Source organism: Orbicella faveolata, unplaced genomic scaffold (assembly GCF_042242905.1).
Source record: "Orbicella faveolata isolate gen_17 unplaced genomic scaffold, um_ofav_v1 contig_27, whole genome shotgun sequence".
Lineage (NCBI taxonomy): Eukaryota > Metazoa > Cnidaria > Anthozoa > Scleractinia > Merulinidae > Orbicella > Orbicella faveolata.
The window spans coordinates 8095001-8115000 of NW_028301555.1; the positions used below are offsets into that span (position 1 = coordinate 8095001).

General features: G+C 40.0%; 6 protein-coding genes across 8 annotated transcripts in view; 4 read left to right on the plus strand and 2 right to left on the minus strand.

Moving 5' to 3' along the window:
* Positions 1-3814, plus strand: part of LOC110067368 (uncharacterized) — a 10269-nt gene extending 6455 nt beyond the window's left edge. Inside the window, exons 7-11 of the mRNA XM_020774692.2 lie at positions 262-384; positions 838-954; positions 1895-2050; positions 3022-3130; positions 3555-3814. Coding sequence (XP_020630351.1) covers positions 262-384; positions 838-954; positions 1895-2050; positions 3022-3130; positions 3555-3711 — 662 coding nt within the window. The 3' untranslated portion in view covers positions 3712-3814. The remainder of the gene's footprint in view (positions 1-261; positions 385-837; positions 955-1894; positions 2051-3021; positions 3131-3554) is intronic.
* An 882-nt stretch (positions 3815-4696) lies between these two features.
* On the minus strand, positions 4697-7302 carry LOC110067370 (G protein-coupled receptor 135-like). Its single transcript, XM_020774693.2, has one exon. It carries the CDS (start codon positions 6953-6955, stop codon positions 5819-5821), a length of 1137 nt encoding a protein of 378 aa, XP_020630352.1. The 5' UTR covers positions 6956-7302; the 3' UTR covers positions 4697-5818.
* A 2952-nt stretch (positions 7303-10254) lies between these two features.
* On the plus strand, positions 10255-14807 carry LOC110067398 (methenyltetrahydrofolate synthase domain-containing protein-like). Of its 3 annotated transcripts, none has more exons than XM_089297086.1 (4): positions 10255-10824; positions 11588-11745; positions 12268-12459; positions 12913-14807. In XM_089297086.1, the coding sequence occupies exons 1-3, from the start codon at positions 10293-10295 to the stop codon at positions 12439-12441; spliced, it is 864 nt and encodes a 287-aa protein (XP_089153212.1). In that variant the 5' UTR covers positions 10255-10292; the 3' UTR covers positions 12442-12459; positions 12913-14807. The 3 variants fall into 3 exon arrangements, with proteins under 3 accessions (XP_089153212.1, XP_089153213.1, XP_089153214.1); XM_089297087.1 differs by having other exon boundaries at positions 13160-14807; XM_089297088.1 differs by lacking the exon at positions 12913-14807 and having other exon boundaries at positions 12272-12409.
* Positions 13365-19032, minus strand: LOC110067396 (uncharacterized). The gene is made up of 3 exons (XM_020774724.2): positions 18842-19032; positions 15995-16256; positions 13365-15557 (listed from the first exon to the last, which is right to left on the minus strand). The coding sequence occupies exons 1-3, from the start codon at positions 18954-18956 to the stop codon at positions 15020-15022; spliced, it is 915 nt and encodes a 304-aa protein (XP_020630383.2). The 5' UTR covers positions 18957-19032; the 3' UTR covers positions 13365-15019.
* A 130-nt stretch (positions 19033-19162) lies between these two features.
* Positions 19163-20000, plus strand: part of LOC110067397 (uncharacterized) — an 8441-nt gene continuing 7603 nt past the window's right edge. The window contains exon 1 of the mRNA XM_020774725.2: positions 19163-19421. Coding sequence (XP_020630384.1) covers positions 19263-19421 — 159 coding nt within the window. The 5' untranslated portion in view covers positions 19163-19262. The remainder of the gene's footprint in view (positions 19422-20000) is intronic.
* The window catches only part of LOC149107451 (uncharacterized), a 1297-nt gene continuing 724 nt past the window's right edge, over positions 19428-20000 (plus strand). The window contains exon 1 of the mRNA XM_089297089.1: positions 19428-20000. This exon is cut by the window's right edge and continues 724 nt beyond it. The gene's annotated coding sequence lies outside the window, so the exon portion shown is untranslated.

Below are 20000 nucleotides of genomic sequence, written 5' to 3' on the forward strand. Positions count from 1 at the left end.
AGTATAACATATATAATAAATGAGCGTTAAAAGTATTATGAAAGTGGTCCAAATGGGATTGAATTTCTTTGAGAGAACCACACTGTAATTAATTTTATATTTAGTTTAAAGAGCTTTGCTACGATACATCAGTATCAATTCCTGCAACGTTTATTTCTGTAACAGAAATAGTTGTCCCCAATTAGTTTTTTTAAGCTAAATACTATTGACACTTAAATAAAGTCTTTCGTAACACTTTTTGGGTTTGCTTAATATCCACAGACATCAACGAATGCAACCTCATTAACGACTGTTCGAATATAGGCGGCCAATGTATCAACACACATGGGAGTTATGAGTGTTCCTGCCTGGAAGGTTTCACAGGAAATGGCAAAACATGCGTAGGTAATTACTTGACTCAAGATGCCGCCATGAGTGGTTTTTGTGTTACACTGCAAAATAACGACTGGAAATATAGCTATCGTAAAGTTCAAAACTAGCATGCAGGCAGAGCCAATCACGTCCGTGGCAATTAATGCAACGAACCAATCAGAGTGTAGAGAAAAAACCACGGGAAAACATGACACTTGTGGTGTAGCGAAAACGCGGTAATACGTGTCACATATGGCAAGGGCGGGAAAACATGTAACAGTCTTCGAGAAATGCGGGAAGCTTGGCTTTGCCCTTCATTGGCTTAGAAGACTTCACCTTCAATCTGATTGGCTAAGGCACGCTGTAAACGTTTTGTGGCGGGAAAACCTTTAAGCACTGTGTTATTAGCGAAACAGTCACGTTCGGAGAGGATTGTATGAATCTGGCGTAATTCACGAGTAACTCTTGATGGTTTATTTGTCTTAGACGTAGACGAATGCCAGTCTCACGATTGCGACCAAGGAGAATGTACCAACACTGCAGGCAGCTTCTCGTGTGAATGTTATGACGGATATGAAGAGAATAATCAACGTGTGTGTGTTGGTAAGTAGAAATAAAAACGTTTTCGGAGCAAAGTAGCTTAACAAATACTTATTTCCAGTGTCCTTCGCATGACATCGGGTGGTATTGCTACTCCTCTTGGAGTGGGGCTAGTCGCAGGTCAACCCCCATCCCTCCCCACTTAGTATGTCTTCACTCAGGTTTTCCTAACCGTTTGCTGGCGCCCTGCACTGTGAGAGTAAAGTGTTTTACTCAAGAACACAACACAGTGACCCCGGACAGAGCCCCAGTCCAAACGTCGTGGTTTTACATTATTTTCTCTCTTCACTTTCCACGCTGATATGTGTTGTGTTTGTGCCTAGCTGTGACGTAACGTGATAACCTTTAGGGCAGAGGCCTTTTCATCGGTAGATACTACTTAAAGGCAGAAATCTCTCTAAAGTGGGCACCACTCCAGTTTGAAGGCAAAAGCCATTCTAAGCCATAGTTAGTGTGACGCCTCGCTGGCTTTACAAACTCAATAAAGGTAGAGGTCAAGCCAGGCTCTTTCATAATACAGACAAGCACTAATCAGAGGCAGACACTTCTGTTTGGCAGCCAAACTACCATGATGAACATTCACAGCTGTTGCTGAAGTATCCGCTTTATTAGGATTGGGCAATTTTCTCCCCTTCTCTTTTTTTCTCTCTCAGTTTCTCACCTTTCGGCTGTGCATGAGTTTTTCTGTTTACCAATGGCCTAATCAAGAATTTTTCCTAAAGTCAAACACAGGAATTGGATAGTAGAAAGCACGTGCTCAATTTTTTCCCGACGGCTCTTCTTGCACGATTTTTTTGCAGCCGTTTTTGCTGCGCAGGATTTTTTTTTGGAAATTTCCAACCCGCCCCCTCAAAAAAATAGTGGTCCGTCCCTTGGTGATACTCTCAGCTCTGCTCTCAATTTAGTCGACTTGGAATAAACTACTCGACGTTTTTCTCTCCAGATATCGATGAATGCAAATCTGGCTACAACAACACTTGTGACGCCATTGAACACAGCTATTGCTTCAACCTTGAGAAGTTTTACCCAGGCGACGACGGTTATCATTGTTTGTGCGAAACTGGGTATAGAAAAGTTGGAAAAAGCTGCGTTCTTGAAGGTCAGCAGACGTGTGTAACAACTTCGCGCGCATAGCACTTTGGAGTTTCACAAACCCCGCTGAGTCCCTGGTTTAGACCAGACAAGTTGCTAAGCAGGTCATAATGACGTATCATGACGTCACTATGCTGACGTGACAACTTTGGGAGTACTTAACTGGATAAACAAATAATTCTACGTGAAAAACGTTTCGAGACACCAACATGACAAGAACCGATAAAGCAGGATCGCAACAGTGAACGAAACAGCTGTCCACTGCTGCGATTCTGCTTTATCGGTTCTTGTCATGTGGGTGCCTCGAAACGTCTTTCACGTAGTATCAGCCTTGTAGTCTATTGTTTGTCATTACATTTTTTTTTTTGGCTGATCAGATCTCTTTTAGATCCTACGTTGGCAGCGTATTTCGTATGCGGTCCCTTGCAGTTCTGGTTTCTCGTTAAATAACTGGATAATGCATAGGAAACCCTTTGAATGCTACAAGGAAATTCTTCATATGCGCGTAGCTCGGGCATCATTTTATATATGGGTTATTGACCAAGCGTGAGGTCAAGATGGCTGGATATTGGCAAAGTTTTTTTTGTGTGTGTTTATGGACCGAGACGAAGTCGATGTCAGTAAAAACGGGTACCAAAAAAGAAAAAGAGCAATATCTAGCCATCTTGGTTGAACAAGCTTGGTCAATAAAGGATTTATTACAAGGAAAAAAAGCCAATATCCTTGCGGGACATAGCGGGTAATCCCGAGTGGGCAAGATAGCGCCATCTTGCCCGATCGGATAGCCAATCACAGTGCAGGATTCAGTTCATCTTTTCCGCTTACGGAGCTAGCCATATAATAATGAAATTTCTTACCATTATACCGTACGCTACAGTTGAAAATACCGCTCCTGCGATATTTCAATTTTCTGAATTTGACGTTTAGCTTTGTCGAAGCGGTAAAATATTATTTATACCGCGCTACACATTGTTTCAGGTAACATGAAGGGGCTGATTAAAATCATTGCAATGATCAGTGGTGGATTCGTTGGTATTCTCTTTTTGATCATTATCTCTACCGTGATATTCCGCAAATGGCGAAACAGGTGAGGACGGAAAAGTAATCCGTGATCTTGTCTTGTAACAATGAAGCGAGGCTGATTACAGCGTAGAAAACTTAACGTGACAGCGACCAGCCTTACTGCCATTCGAAGGCCAGGTCACTGAGCAGACAACTGTGAAATGGTTTATTGTTTACTAAATGCACCTGATGATGACCTCAGATGAAACTCAAATCCAAATGTTTGCGGATTGGCCAATGTCACATGCAAAACGCATGACCCTGAACAATAGGCAAAATCCAGAATATCGTGCGCTTGTCGCGATAAGGAGATTGAGGACAGGCAAAAACTGTCCCGCAGAAAATACATGGCCAAACTATGTTAAAAATTAACAGCGTATGGGAATGTCTTGTATTTACACGCACTTGCGTAGGAATCTTTGGTAAATGTTAAGGACTTGTTTTTACAGGACGCCTAAGAAGGAGAAGAAAGAAGAGACACCGGTCGTCATGGCTCCTGTTGTTGGTATGGATCCCCTTGTAGACTTCGGCTTCCTGGGAATGCCTCAAGCTGAGCAAGGGGAACAAGGCGAGGAGGAATGGGGAGAGCTTGACGATGATGAGTAGGACTTGGAATGAGTCGCCACTGCCAAACTATAATCGAGTTTCTTTTCACTGTGAATAATTGGAATCTCTTGTGAATAAAGCTGAACATCAGGCCCTTGGATAATTTTGCTTTATTTACTGAGTAGCAGCTTTAATTCACTGCTGAACTCTCACCTGCAAAGTTGAAGAGGGGTTGGGGTGGTGGAAGGCAAACAAACAGATCATCATAAATTGTTTCACGTTTTTTATCGCAATAACATCAAATATCACTCACCAAATTTCCCACAACAAAGTCAATCTTGTGTGGTATTAATAACGCGAACAAATGGTACAGAAAATTCTGGTCGTCCCGGTATTAAAAATCGAGAAAACAAGGACCTCCGAGGACATTACAATTGCTCTAGAAAAATTTCATTTGTTTTCCCACCGAAGTCATTATCAATTTTCATCAACGGTGTCATGGACGCGTTTTCCATACAAATGATAAATGCCGTATCCAGCCCAATATTTTTGTAAGCTTCCATTCCTTCTTGATTTATGCATGGTAGGCATGTCGCAATATCGTAAATATGTCGAAATATTGGTAATTTATAGGGTCATTGCCTTCTAATTTTAGCACGCACACCAAAACAAAACAAAAAATCAAAAAGGAAAAAGAAATAAACCAGGAAATTACTTGTCAACCAAAAAAATGATTTTGATTTTTCAGTTCTAAAATTATCAGCCGAAAAACAGGAACCATTGGGGAAGAGTGTAACATCTAGTTGCAGACTGCGTTCGCAAATGAAAGTTGTAATAATTCAGCCATAAATTGAGAGAAATTTAACGCGAAATACATATTTTGCTTGATGTACGATAATTTTTGTCGCGTAACTCAATTTTTTCCGATCTGTAGATGATAGGGATAGAAATCCTGTTGAAGAACTGAAAACCAAAAGCAAATATACATTTCCTTATCAGCTGCTCCATTAGAGTAAATTAGGCAGGAAAAAATCACAAGCGCAAGTTCATTTACTAAGATTTTAATTTTAATTATTTTCGCAAAAAATATCACTGATTTATATTACAATTTATCTCTCATAATTTTCTTATGGTACAAAACAGTTTACCGTTCAGTAACATTTTCGAATTTTTTACAAACTTGCATATATATTTCGCATGAATAAATTTTAGTTTTTCTTTCTTGATCAGTTAAATCTATTTGGTTAATTTATATTTCAATTTACGGTTGGTTTATTCACAACGCAAAATTTTCATTCCGTTTTTTTAACCGAAAAGGGTTTCGGTCGACGGAATTTTTCTTCTATTAAGGAAGTTTTTTGTTTTATTTTATGTATCTCACCATTAGAAAAACGACATTAAAATTACGAAACGCCATTCTCACTCTGGCAGTTTAAAACTTAGGTGAAAATGGCGGTTAAAAATCGGTGCTTTCAACGAATAAAAAAAATTCAACTGAGCTTCATATGTGGCAAGCACCACCTTCGTCGAACCTCCCGCGACTTTTTTAAAAAGAGAAAAGTGTTTTCTTTTTAATTGCAGCTCAACATGAGTTGTTTTCCGTGCATTTTCAGGGCCTGTTTGGATAGAATAATGTAGATAATGATGCAAAGTCGTTATTGAAAATTTAGTTATTTACTCAAGCGAAAATCGAAAAAGGATCCACGGACGTAATTGACTGTACACTAGCGCTGAAGAATTAATTGCCTTGAAAATTTCGTTCACGTGAAAACGATTGGAAACTTAACTTTTCACTGGGTCTAAACGAAAGACCCTATGTTATTGTTAAGAGTGGGTAACGATATTTCTAATGACAATTGAGCAGTATTTGAAATGAGAAACAAAATGATAAAAACGCTTTGGCAGGTGCATAATGCCATTGCAGTTATAATAGCTCACATTTACCGAAATATCACACGGCCGGGCTCCAAAACCTCTAAACGCACGAATTAATTGACTGAGGATAACTTTTTGTTCTGTTACTCAAGATATGTTTTTCAATAAGCACTTTTCAAAATTCAGGGAAGCAAGTTTATTCAATAAAAAACACCTGTCGGCCGTCTTGACAAGCTAGCAAAATACAGCGCCGAAATGTTTAATACGGAATATTGCCTTGCGTTAAAGCTCGTTAACATGAAGATGTAGTTTGAGTTTCTTCGCTTCGACTAGTATCATATACGGAAGCACATTTCGTTCTTTGTACCCAAGTCATTGGCTTTGTTGAAGTGTTTTCACCTTTTTCTGCAGTCTTTTTAAAATGAACTCTTTTCTTCCCATGCGAACGCGTGTTCGGTCGAAATATTATACTAAAGCGAGGATTTCTGAGCGCGTACATCAGAGGATTAATACAGGATGACGCGAAAGCCAGACAAATGCTGACAACTTTAGCTCTTAAAAAAGACAAATGGCGGTCGTTTTGTTTCAGCCGGGAAGATAAATATAGCGATGTTATGCATAGAGGAAGCCAGCAACAGAGGTGAAGAACCGAGATAATAAACAAAGTTCTTGTAGTTTTGATTTCGGCAAAAAAACGAATCGTTCCTGTGTTTCCAGTACCCATTGGTCGAATACCATGAAAGCCACTCCATAGTGGCTTGGTCATTTTTACAAACAGTGCAGCCATTAATGCCATCGGAAGCAAAAAACACACAAGTATATAAACAATGTTGAGGATTCGTAGAGTCGCTGTTTTGTGAGAGCTTAGTAAAGAAAAACAGGCTAGACTCGAGCCGCCAAAGTCAGAAGCAGTGGAGCAATTAGTTGAACTTCCCTCCAGCAGTGTCCATAAAACAGCAAAGATCAGAGCCAAAATACTTGCAGCAGATATCAGCTTACCGGTCGCTTTGGCGGAAATTTTCTTCCTGCCGGAATTATTAATTACATAGTAACGTTCTATGGTGAGCAAAGTTAACGCTAAATTCGAAAGAGCCGCGAACAACTGGAAAGAAAATCCAATGAAAACGCACAACCATTGTGTCTTTCCCGCGGAGGAACTTGAAATTCTTAGATACGGTGGAATGGAGAACAGCGCAAAGAGTAGCTGAATAATAGCCATGTTCACGAAATAAGCGTTTGTCACGGTGTGAAGCTGGTAATGTCGTGAAACGATCACACAGACTGCGCCATTACCTAAAATGCACAGGATTAATATGATGACGAGACAAGCCAGAATCGCTTCGGTGGATTTTGGAGACATGTACTCACAAAGCGACGAATCAGAATTGTTATGTTCGAAGACAGATATGTTAGAGTGTGAAACTTCCATTTGTACGTCTTTAATACGAAAACTTGACGAAGATGATCGTCGACCTTGTAAACGTGTTCCGCCGTGCAGTTGCTGAGGGAAAATGGCGTTTGCGCCTTAACCGAGCACCATTTAAAAAGCAACTCATACAACGAACACAATATTGATATATTCTTCGAGGGCGGATTGCTGTGTCTATGTTATGTCTACGACTCAGGTAGTTACGTGTGATCATGAAATTGCGTGGTGCCGTCTCCAAACCAAACCTGTATTGTATTAATTCAACGGAGCGCCCGAAACCACTTGCAGCTGTTCTTGTTATTCAAAACGCGAAAGTGTTGATCTCCGCAGTGGACGAAATTTAAATATTGAATTTGCCTGTCGCATGAATACAAGTGACGTCAAGGTTTAAAAAAACAGTGTGGAACAATATTGCTGAATAAACATGGTCAATTTCTGTGTACTTTTCATTTGTAGTCAAGTGGCTTTGTCCACAATTTCGGGAAGACGGCTTGCCGCGCCGCAAAACGAGAAACTGAAAAATTCTTTTTGTTGTTGTTGTTGGTGTTTTTTGATTCTGTTTCAACTACTGTTGGCGCGCGCGCGGAGTCCTTTGTTTGTATCCCAATGTATACAGCGAAAATTCAAATGTACAACCGTCGAACATTTGCAACTGAAGATGTCATAGGAATGTCGAAACATGTTTTGTAAAATAAAAAAATGTTGTTTCCTTTTTGAAAATTGTTTGGTAATTATTGTTAGCAAATTTCTAATTATCCTCTCGTTGGATTTCGCGAATCTGTGGGAAAGCTATCATTTACAGACAATAAAACTTTGTATTTTAAGGCAGCATTTTCTTAAAATTTGAAAACGAGGCAACCAAACTCAATGTTTATAGCTTTCAGAATTTAACTTTTTTCATTCACTTAAAGTTTCGATGTCCATAGTTTTTGAAAAGCGAGATTGATGATCAATTAAAAGTTTTCGCCACACGGCGAGGTTTGTATACATACACCAGTGCAGATGAACTGTGACTTGAAAAATATTCCGTAATATTGGGGGCCTCCCGGGGAGAGCGAGGAGGAGGGGGGTTAGCATGTTTCTTTGATCCCTTGAAAATTTCACTTTCCCCCCTTGCTTCCCTATCAATTTCCTTCAAATTGTTCCCTTGAAATAAATGATCATGTTCATCCCTGATAGGCCCTGAATGTTGCACACGTTCCCATTTTCCCTCGACAACTTCTCCCACTCAGAGTAGATTTCCAGTCCCGCAACCTGCCCCTCCACGCCCCGCTAATTCCTAGCTCCTTACTCCCCGTCCACACTACGACGGAGGAATTTGAAAACGGAGCTTATTTCTCCGGTTAGGCTTCAGCCTGCACACTAATCCGTCACGAAAACGAAGCTTTTCAGAAACACTCTTCAAACCGGAGGAATTTGAAAACGCCGGCTTTGTGTTTTAGTGTGGACGGAAATCATTTTGAAAACGAAGCTTCGCCCTTCTCGAAAACGACGAGGTTACGATATTCCCCTTCCCGAGTTTTCCTCAAACACAAATCCAAAATGACCGGTGATTGTTGCGTTTTCAAAGTTCTCCGGCGTAGTACGAACGGGAAACATTTGATGCGCTTTCGGAGTGAAACCTCTGTTTTCGAATTCCAACCGCATGGTGTGGACGGGGCCACAGAATGTCCGTCTTTGGGGGCGACCTGATTTACAAAGTTCTTCATAATCAGCCAAACGAGACAAGACCAGACAATAGATAAACTGAGAACACAAACACTGCCCCTAACCCGTAGAACATGTACAAAAGATGTGAAGATTAATAAGAACGAATAGAGATAGAAGTTTTAAAGTGGTACAGATCGACTGCGTCTGATAAAGTTCAAGACAATTATGCTTCAGGAAACAGGAATTCTTAAAATACCTTTCCCTTTTCCGTGCGTATTGTGCGCTTATTGCCGGTTTTGCTTGTGTGTTTTCACGTTCTTGCTTGAATTATGGCGATATACTTTTATTAGCAAGAGTAGAAATATAGCCATAGGCAACAACTGGCAATGTAATAAACAATATACCTATAGCCATAGGCAGCAACTCCCTTTATCACAATATGAACAGCTTCACTACCTGTGTCCGAAATTATTTCAAGATAAAGTTCAGGGTTCCGATGAACGTTAAGCATTAGTGGTGTTTTCAAGGCACAGCTGTTTTAGTGTTATCCAAACGTTCCCTCCCACAAGAACACCGGACACGCCTGCGAATCGCACCTGCCTACTCGTGACGCGATTAGGCGAGCAAAGATGCTAAACTGCACGTATTTTGTCGTTTTGTACTCGATAACATCAGTAGCTAAAAAATGTTGCTTTATGTTTTTGTTGTACACTTGTTTGCTAAAACAAACTTCTGTTACATTCAGGCCACCTGCGCAACAGCCCACGCTTCAGAATGATGTTTTTCAAAGGTGTACTACATTTCGGCTGGCCAAGTCAGCCATCTTCAGGTAGAATGAAAATTTTACATTAAATTTTACAGAAGCACTCTTTCCAATGGGGCATGCTCACAGAATGTTGCAATTTGATAATTGGAGCCTAACTGAAAACTGTTGCACCAGAAATACCAGCAATACCACAAAGTAGAAATTACAATGAAGTACCTATCCTGGGTGTTTGCCTTAATTTCTGTTATAACCAGTCAGTCTTTCTCAATATTTATATTCTTTGCTTCTCCAAAAGTGCAGCCTAAACCCACCTGCTTAAACCTAAAAAAGCGAACGAGTTACGAATAAAATAACGTAGGTTTCCTCGACTCAGTCGTTTTGTTTTCTTTAGCTTTCCGTACTGAGGTTTCTGTGTATAATGACCATCTCAAATTCATGGGGTGTTCATCCGTGTTGATTTAATCGCGCCTTCGCAACCTTAAACACCGAAACTCCGGATCCATAACTCCGCAGACATTAGTTCCGCAAGCGCTATCTAAGCGTAGAACTAGTACGGTTTGTTTCTTGCGTCTTGTGGAACTCTTTAATCAAAATATCATCTGCTATTCAAGCATCAGACACAGTCTCTTTTGAAGAAAGCTTTTGTTAGATACACGATTTCACCATTATTATTACACTAACAAACACACACTATTCCAATTTTCAGAGAAATAATATCATGATTGTGGAGTATTAGCTAGTATTAGAAACTCGCTATGTAAAAATCCCTGGGAAAAACCTCCTGGCATCCTCAAAACGCGCCGTCCAGTAGTTTCCCCTCCCCTGGGGGCGCTGTACCTGTTTCACCCACAAGGGGACCTAGATCCTAGAACCCAGTACTTTTCGGTGATTAATCCAATATGGCGTCGAAGCGCGAAATCTATGATTAAAAAACATCTCTTTACGTTTGCACGAAGATTTGCCAATTTCATCTTCAACAACCAACTTCATTTACAATTCAGTTCTAAAATGAGCGCTCAAGCAGCAAATGCAACGACAAAGGCTGCCATACGTCAGCGTATATGGGACTACATAGAAAAGAACGATCTGGCAAATTTTCCACGACCAGTCCACCATCGAATCCCAAATTTTAAAGGAGCGAATGCAGCGGGAGAAAAAGTTGTTGCTATGGAAATATTCAAGAAGGCAAAGACTGTCAAAGTAAACCCAGATAAACCGCAAGAATGGGTTAGATACAAGACACTGGAAGAAAAGAAATTGCTCTTAGTTCCTACCCCACGTTTGAAAACTGGATTATTTAACCGTATTGTCCCTCCACCCGGTGCTGATACTGCAATGCTAAAGAGATGTGCTACCAGGGAAGGTATCACTAATTACAGCACTCCTGTTGGGCTAGAACACAAGGTCAACATTGATCTTATTGTAATTGGATCTGTGGCAGTGTCCCCAAAAGGTACTTTAATTGAACTGTGCATGTTAACCGTTAAAAGTCCAGTTACATTGAATCTGTCATGTTTGGAAGCGATTACATTATTTGCACAGCTTGGATCACTATTTGGACCCCTCTCCTCCACACCTCATTTAGACATAAATCTGGAACTCCATTGGTTTAGGGTTACGGTTTATGTTTTGGATGAGGGCCTTGAAGAGGTACCAAAGAGAAGACCAGATGGGTTCAGAAGAGGTTCCGAAAGAAGGGTCTAGAGGGTTCCAGAAGAGGTTTCAAAGAGAGGTCCAGATGGGGTCCGGATGAGGTTCGAAAGATGGGTCCAGATGGGGTCCAAGAGAGGTTCAGAAGAGGGTCCAATTAGGCAGTCTGTGTTTTGTTCTACCCCTCATGTAGTTGGTCTCATGATACATGCACCAGTTGATTCCAATAGTGTCCATGTTTCTGGGCATTAGCTGGGCAAATTTTCTGGGCGTTACTTAGTCTGACAATTGCCCACTTTCTTTTGTCCGAGGGGTTGGACATCTCAGAGAATCTAAACTACCACCAAATGCAACCACCTCAAATATTATTGTTTGCGAACTATCAAATCGATGGTGGTGCTTAAATGTAAACAGTAATCCTATCTCTAATAATCCTACAGTAATCCTATCTCAGTTGTGTCATGGTTTGGTACATGTATTTCATTTGAGAGTGAGATTGGATGTCAGCTTGTACTCTGAAAAAATAAAAATAGACTAAAGTTTGTTCTCTGATGTTCTTCCTCAAGGCTATAGGATAGGTAAGGGTGAGGGATATGCTGACATGGAATATGCCATGATGGTTACCATGGGAGCTGTCAATCAAGACACTGTCGTAGTCTCCACTGTCCATGACTGCCAGGTGGTGGATATTCCAGAGGATCTTACCGATGGACATGATCTTATGGTAATACAATTTTGTCTTGGCATGTCCAACTGGTTTCATTTTCTGTAGAATTAAGTTTAACAGGCTTTCGGTGTACAGCATTGTTGTGATGTGGATATAACATGTCCTTATTCCTTTTGTTCTTCCAGAGGAGGGGGACTCGTACATGAAAAGGTTGGGTTGCTTGTCAGAACATTTGAATTAAACCCCTTAAAGAGACCAATGAGGGTGTGACTCAAGCTTTATTTGACCCCATAAGATACCACTTAAAATTGAACTGACCAGCACTGTTTAAATATCTCTTTGAGAGCACCCCTGAAGATACTTTGATGGCTAAAAATAGTGGCGTTTCATCCTGAACTCTTTAATTTGATTTACTCCCCTAAGCAAGAGACAAAGAGCATCCCTGACCTTTTCGTACACATGTAAGAGTCCCCCCCCCCCCCCCCCAGGTTGTTATTATTGTGAAAAACAGAGCTCTGTTGGGCATTGAAGATGACTAAAAAAGGAGTGATATTAATTTCCATGCTTAATGTTGGTCAGGTAGATTACATTGTGACACCTACAAAGATAATCATTTGTGAAGGTGAGAAGCAGAGGCCAACTGGAATACAGTGGTCAAAAGTTACACCTAAGATGCTGAAGGAAATCCCAGTCTTAAAAGATCTCAGAGAGAAGGAGAGAAGGCTTGGTAGAGATGTGACTTTGAGGGAGTAATTCCTCAACACCTGAAAGGTAAATCTGATGTCCATTTAACAATGGGCCCTTTGCAGCTGGGGTCATGTGACCAAATTTTTCCTAGAAAAATTCTATATTATGGGCTGTAACTTGAAGAATGCGAGAAGTGGAAAGGGCATATCAAAAATACCAGTTTTATAAGTTTATACGACAGCTTGAATTTTCAGAAAAATTAGAGGATTTGTATGGAAAATGTTGCTGAAGAGCAAGGCCTTGCTTTCCAACAAATTTTTCCCTACAAATCTTCTCAATTTTCAAAGATTCAAACCTTCATAAAATCTCATTCTTTAATGCCTCAAACTTGGCCATTTTGATTATTTCAACATGCTTTTTCCATTTCTGGCATTTGTTAAGTTATAGCCCATAATTTTATGAAAAGTAGATCATGTGATGACTTAGCTGCAAAGGGCTTATTAGATTATTATTGTTATTATTATTATTGTTTGCTAGGTTCTAGCACTCCGCTTTAAAAAAGCTGCCATTTTGAGAACCAACAATGTGAAGTACTCGGTATGGCAATGACGTCACCGCTCCTGCTCTGCTGTCATGAGAAGGACAATCGGTTGTCCTCTCCAAAGATATTTATTAGATTTTGTGTTTTATTCTGGTGTGGATGTACCTCAGATATCTTATTAATTTTCTATGACAGTAGGAAGTGCTTTGGTTTATAATATACTCCTGGTAATTCAATTCTAAGATTGCAACAGCACATGTTCAAAAGGGCCAAAAGAAGTGAAAAGAGAATAGACAGGTGGGACCAATAAAGGCATCCCTTTCCCTGTGCTGGCTTCTTTCTCAAGGTTCGTATCAAACAGATTAATTATCGATTGTGAAAGTCGGCAGAGGGTTGACTGTTTCTTTGTTTGTTCAATAGATATGAAAGATATTTAAGGGTACTTCGGTTTTCCATGTTTCAGAACAATGATATTTTATTATTCAATAAATTATTATGTGGTACACAAATACTGTAACCAAGCTGAATAAACTGTTACTTGTCTTACATTGAAAGACAGTTTAACTAACCTCAATGTCTATATATGCCTATATATATATCTACCCGTTTTTACTGGATAAAAATATGTGACTATATGGTTTGGTTGTGTGACTTTTCCCATGCATTTCACAGTGACCAGGTTGGCTAAACATATGAATCCTGATTGGTTTATCCTTGTTATTGTGGTATTTCTGGTCGATCATCTTCAGCTTTGTGCTAATTTGAGCAAAATTATATCAATTTCGTTATCGCCAATTAAGAACTATTATCATTCGATGCATTTCATCTTTCCCTTCATTGGCAAAGCCCACCAAGTGACCTGCAAATAACCAATCTCGTACCACTGTCCTCTAGTCTTCATTCCTCACTGCGCATGCTGGCTTGATGAAACGGTCGTTTCCTGACCGCTGGGCAACGGGAACGAAGAGGCTGGGTACGAGGGAGGCAAATAACTGCCTTCAAATAATTGTCTGCTCATGTGTAAATGTGTTTTGCTGCAAATAATATTCTACTCATTCATAATTGTAACAGGCTCTCACGTGAAAAATGGCAGATGTCTGAGCCGTCAGAGTGATTTTGAAATATCAAAGCAAATTTGGTGATCGAGTGATTAAAAAAAATTTGAACTTGGCCATCGCAAAATATCGTGATTTGTCAGAGTCGCGCATATCAATTATTTGCCAAAGCGGAAGGCTGAGGCAAAAAACTGCTCTGCTCGCCCCTTACAAGTCAGTCAAATCACGATACCGTAAAATCCCACGTTAACGCCCTGGACTTATATAACTTCATAAGGGGTTTCGGGTGGGCTTATAAACGGGGGAGCTTATATTCGGGTGGCATATAAGCGGAATAAAAAAAAAATGTTTTGGAACGACGAGATAAAACATGTCTGAGTTAAAGCTAATATACCATTACATCTAGAGCTATTACGCTATCCTATTACCCTGTTACCCTATTATTACCCTATTAGCCTATAACTTTCCGTTAAAAACTTTGATGTTTGTAAAGAAACGTAAAAGGAACGCACTTATACATTAGATGGGCTCATATCCGGGCGGGGGCGGCTTGTATCCGGGGGGTCTTATATTCTGAATAATATCTTTGTTAGCAAACAGAAGGGCTTATATCCAGCGAGGCTTATTACCGGGGGGGGGGGGAAGGGGCTTTTTTTGCTTAACCTCGTCCATTAATTGTTATTAATACAAACCAGCTGTACATTATTTTTTCCTTACTTTTTGCAGGTCACGTTGTTTCTCTGATTACAGAAACATCACTATGCAATACAGTGATAAATCTTGCACGCAGTTTGGTTTAGGCTGTTCAACCCCAAGTTACCATCGAAAATTAAAAATACCTTTGAAAAAAACAAAAAATTTCTCTATACGAGAGAATTCATCGGAAGACTCATAACGATATCATAGCGATGTCAAACAGATAAGAAACGAAATTTAAAAACAATAATAACAACAACAACAATAATAATAATAAAGAACGCGAAAAGGGAAAAAATCAGCTGAATGATGTCTTCATACAACGCACCAAATTAAAAGAGACACAGTCCCATCAAGTTTTATTGAAAAGATCAGCGGGTGCAGGGAACCCAATGCTCACAGTGTTGTTATTTTCAGCGAGGACGCGTACTCCCAGATAAGACAGTAAGCCATCCACAGACAAACCCTGGCTTCGTATTATATTTGCGTACGCTTCCGCTTCAGCTCTTAAAGCTGCAAGGATGCTAGCAGCTTCAGCCTCCGCCTTGGACAATATGACCCTGCTGTCTGAGTTGGCCGTTTGGATGCTGATGCGGCCCTGTGTGACAGCCTCTTCTTTCTTTGTTTCCGCCTCGATCAGCGCGCGCGGTCTCTCGTTCTTTGCGATGTTGATGTTTTCTTTGGCGGATTCTTTGTTTCTCACTACTGTCTCGTACTCATCAGGCCGCTTGATGTTACTCACTTGTAGGTCAGTTATGTCGGCATTGACCTCAGTGAAGCGTTTCACCATTGTTGTGTACACGAATTCTTGGAAGAAAGAGCGCCGGGTCTGGAATTCACTGGTGTTGAACTGGCTGCAAGAGTCATGAATGCTTGCGCGAGCCAAAAACCTGCCACAAATACGAATTAGCAAACTATCAGTGAAAAACTTCTTCTTTCGTTTTCTACTATTATTTCACGTAGCAAATAAAATATAATAAAATAAAAATAAGCAATTTTAAAAAAGTTTGTGAGGCCCAGGTTTATGGCCGGAAAGTTTTGAAGTAACTACGTCGCAACTTTCAAAGTACTCGTGTTATTACCTGATTGGACAATCAGATTCGGGCATTTGTCGGGTGCTATAACGAGTACTCCAAATAGCGGCGCCTTTGCTGCTGACTGAACGATTGGCCATTTTGTTATAGTTTTAACCGTCACTTCTTAAGATGTATGTTGTAACGTACGAAACGTCGAGTTAGTACAGTTAAGATTTTTGGACCATGCATTGTCTATTTGTAATGTTTGTAACCGCTGTTTGTTTTCTTTTTCTTCAAACAGTTTTACTTACTTGAGTATCTCGACGTAATTTGAGTGGTTTCTAAATTCCATGACGATTTCCCGCAGCTTTTGAGGTCTGGCGCGGTACTGAAACTCGATCTGCAGGACAATCTCGACTCCTTCCTTATTAAGACAAATTTCGTCATCAAACTCCAGGCTTTTGAAAACACTTGGGAACTTGATGAACTTAAAACCGGGGGGACCGTTGTGTAGGCCTGCTTTCCGAGTGGTGGGGGATAGTTTCTTTTGGTACGTGTCGTAGGCAACACCGACTGTTGAGGCAAAAAGTAGTTTTCAAAGATATTTAAGCAATAGAGCACTTTTTCCGTGTTTACATAGCCTCGTCTGAACACGAGGAGGGTTGGGAAAATTTGAGATGGTTATGCAAACACGAGAAGTAGTCGAGGGTTTGCATAATTTTTGAGAATTCTCCCAACCCTCCGAGTGTTTAGATGAGGCTATGTGAACACGGAAAAAGTGCTCTATTGCTGTTATAAGATAATTCTCAAAAATACGCGAGTATCTATAACGTCACAACCGTGTTTATACAGTCTCATCTAAACACACCTTACGACTAGTGAGACTGCGCGTGGTAGCTCAGTTATTTTATGAAATATAATGTGTATTTCCTTCATTAAGCACACGAGTACCATCGAACAATAGTACGTTTTACAGTACTATTAGTGGTTAGCTTTCCTACGCAGAAATATTTACCCTTTCATATAATGACCTATAGTGTTGCTTTTGTTTCACACTTGATGCTGATAAAATTAGGATCACGTTTAGTTTAGGTTTAAAAGCATTTTGTCTAGCCACAGCTGTGACTGGTACCAAAATCTACAGTTTAAAAGTTAGTTTTGGGTTAGTGATTCATATTGGCTCTCGGTTTAACTCGTTATTTCCTTAGTTTCTTAAGAATTCACGAATTGACCAATCACAGCTCAGTGAGCGAACTTAAACGCCCGTTTTCGGTCAGTTTAGTTCTTGATTGCCGGCTTCAGCAGAGAGAAGACATCAAATAAACCAGGTTTTGAACAAGTGAAGCGGTTTCCTTCAGTTTCCCACTTGTTCCATCTGTCTTGTAACAGACATGACGGAGCCTACAATAAGTTCTGTGGCTTTTGAAAAAACTTTCTGTGCTAGCGAACGGGTTGAAAGAGGAAAAAATCTGTTCTTCTTCTCTTTTTTTTGCTATAAAATTGTGGGTGTTTGATAGTGTTTAATGTCCGAGTAACGCAGTTCATTCGTGGATCTCTTAAGATCTTTGATACCTTCTGACCTTGAGAATAGATTTCTAAGGTTTTAAACTTTGTTTGGAAATAATTGTTGTTGCAAATACACATCACTCTTTGTGACAGCTTTATTGAGAACTGTGTATGTTAAGAAATCGGATTGAAGCCGACAATAATGTAAGAATTGTTGTTCTTGTTTCTTTTTTTCTTGAAGCAAGCACGCTTAAAGAGAAAAACATGTAGTAAAGGGACATAGCATTGTAAACCACAAAACAAAATACAACTGGATGGAAACTTTCATTCCGTGAATTTTTACTCCACAGAATGTAAACAAATGTACTCTTAATTAGAGCAACAAAAGCCATTAAAAGAGGTATCGCGCTGTAAATCGCAAAACAAAATACATTTACAGGGATAGTAAGGAAGGGTAAATGCAACAGAAAAACTTGTATTTGATTTTTTTTCTTTGATATTTCACAATAGACATTTTTTTCGCGTGATTGCACTCGACCTTTTAAAACCGGACACAAATAGTGTTATACATGTAACGCATATAACGTGGGTTTTTAAATACGGAATCTTGTTTTGGTTCAAAAAGCATATTTACTTAACAAAAAAGTTAATAATTAACGTCTCGGTTTGCTAGATCTTCTTGTTACAGCTTTGGTTATAAATATCGATACTTTAAAAGCGATGAGGAGAACAAAAAATTCCAGTTTTTTTTTTTTCGATTTTAGCAGTGCTTTTTGACAGCCGATGGATTAAGACGAGATTACGAATCTCTTGATTAAGACGATTAAAAAGTAGAAATTTCATAACGGTGGTAAGCTGTGACACAATAACTGCCTTGTTCCCAAGAGTTCCTCCTTTACTGAAGCCTTGAAGTGAGGCCGGCCCATCAGAGTGTTCGCCCATGGTGTTGTGGGCCTATATATACACCTCGAAAATCCGAACGCAACTTAACCATTAACCCGTATAGCAAGCGTTTCCGTAGTAAAGTGCGAACGAGTTAAGTCTGGTCGCGCTAAACTAGGGGCGAGAGCACAAAAATAAAAGACGGGGTCGGATGTAGCTTTGTCGATATTTTTTGCTCTAGACCCAATTTTCGCGTGGCCAGTGCTGAGTGTTTGTTCAAGAACGCTTACCATCAAGCACCGCGCTCCTTATGTCAAGCTCTTAGTCTTTGCCGACGAAGCGCAACAGCGCCTGTCAACAGCGTACAGTCCGCATAGAAACAAGACAATGAATACATTTCGTTTCAGTTCTTGCATTTTAAATGCCTTACATCAGTAAGAATTAAATCAGGCAAAGGCCTTTGCATGCAGAAGTAGGCACTAAGAGCTCTTTGATTTGTCATCATCACCACGTTTTGACGTCATCTGTGACGTGACGCGAAATCCTCCAGAATACATCCTCCAGGATATAAAGCACGAAAATTAAAGAATTCATCATATGACAATGGCAAAGAAATAACTATTGTTATGCCAAACCTACTTTGTCTTACAGTGCGCAATGATGTATGTAGACGGGAGATGTAGACCACATTAAGCATTTCGCTGTTTAAAAAGAAATTTAAAAGATCCGGCGACTACAGTGAGAGATCAATTGATAATAATTTAACCAACCTTGATCAGAATCCAATTTCCGTAAAGAAGTAGCTATAAGAACTATTGCCATCACTACAATTCCAAAAAACAAAGCACAAATTCCCATGCAAAGGCGGCTCTTGAAGTCAGCCATTTCTGCGCGTTCTGTAACTGCACGTACTGTGTGACTGTGTGACTGGGTGTGATATATTAAAACAGGGAGTGAAGGGGGCGGGGGAGCTGAATGATAGTAGGATTGGCGTTTCACTGGGGGTGCGAAAGAAAGTGGCCAGAGGATTTGATACCTGAACGATGATTGCATCTCTCGCGGTCTAAAAGTCACCCCCCCCCCCCCCCCCGCTTCATCAAAACATTGGATTACTGTTACCTGTCAAGTGTTTGCTTTCGGCAGAAGACTGATCGGAGATCGTGAGGAAAGTTTGCTTCAAAAATCGATGCCATGGCGGATGAGGTCGACGAGGAATATGGAGGCAGACCTCGTGTCGAAACTGGTGGAGGAGACGGGTGGAAAAAATGTCTTTTTATCTTCCTTGGAGTCGGAATTTTGCTCATGGTAATCATCTTACCCATTGGCTTTGTTGGTGTTGAGTATTATCAGGTACGTTTCGTCTCTATAAAACTTCGTTGCATTATGATTGCAAATAAGGAACCTCAAAGGTGATGTCTTAAAGCGTAATTACAATTAACGTTTTAACAAAGTTAGACTCTTTATTTAAGCTTAAACTGGAGGATGCTTGCATTTCAAGAAAACCCACCCCTGCTGGTGCATTAGGTCACGCAACTCAAAAACTAAAACCTTGAAATTTACTTTAAACCTTCAATAAATTCATAGTTAGTACTGACTATGATAAATCTAAGCTTATTCTCAGTTTCAAGAACTGCTACGCACGTAAGCTTGAGTTGAACAGAAGCTCTTCCTCCACGATGATATTCGCCATGTATGTCGAATTTTAGGCCGATTTATTTTGCATGCGGGCTTCTTCCCATTGCCCTCTAATCGAATCCCATTTTAGAACGGACTCGTCGACATGTCAGGTCACAAAAGAGGGTGGTAAAGGCCTCTACGTATTGTTTTAGACTTAAGATGGAAAATTCTGTTCTTTATTAAATATATAAACATGAAAAAAAAGTACCAGACTTTTTATTGTTCTTAAAATTTGATATCTTTGCTATGCGC

Bases quoted from the DNA above. Each gene is read 5' to 3' on its own strand.
- LOC110067370 (XM_020774693.2), bottom strand. From the start codon at position 6,955: ATGGAAGTTTCACACTCTAACATATCTGTCTTCGAACATAACAATTCT.
- LOC110067398 (XM_089297086.1), top strand. From the start codon at position 10,293: ATGATTAAAAAACATCTCTTTACGTTTGCACGAAGATTTGCCAATTTC. The intron at 10,825-11,587 runs GTACTTTAATTG...TTCTTCCTCAAG, and splicing joins TGTGGCAGTGTCCCCAAAAG to GCTATAGGATAGGTAAGGGT. The intron at 11,746-12,267 runs GTAATACAATTT...AATGTTGGTCAG, and splicing joins CCGATGGACATGATCTTATG to GTAGATTACATTGTGACACC.
- LOC110067396 (XM_020774724.2), bottom strand. From the start codon at position 18,956: ATGGCTGACTTCAAGAGCCGCCTTTGCATGGGAATTTGTGCTTTGTTT. The intron at 16,257-18,841 runs GTTGGTTAAATT...TTGCCTCAACAG, and splicing joins GAAATTGGATTCTGATCAAG to TCGGTGTTGCCTACGACACG. The intron at 15,558-15,994 runs GTAAGTAAAACT...TATTTGTGGCAG, and splicing joins AATTACGTCGAGATACTCAA to GTTTTTGGCTCGCGCAAGCA.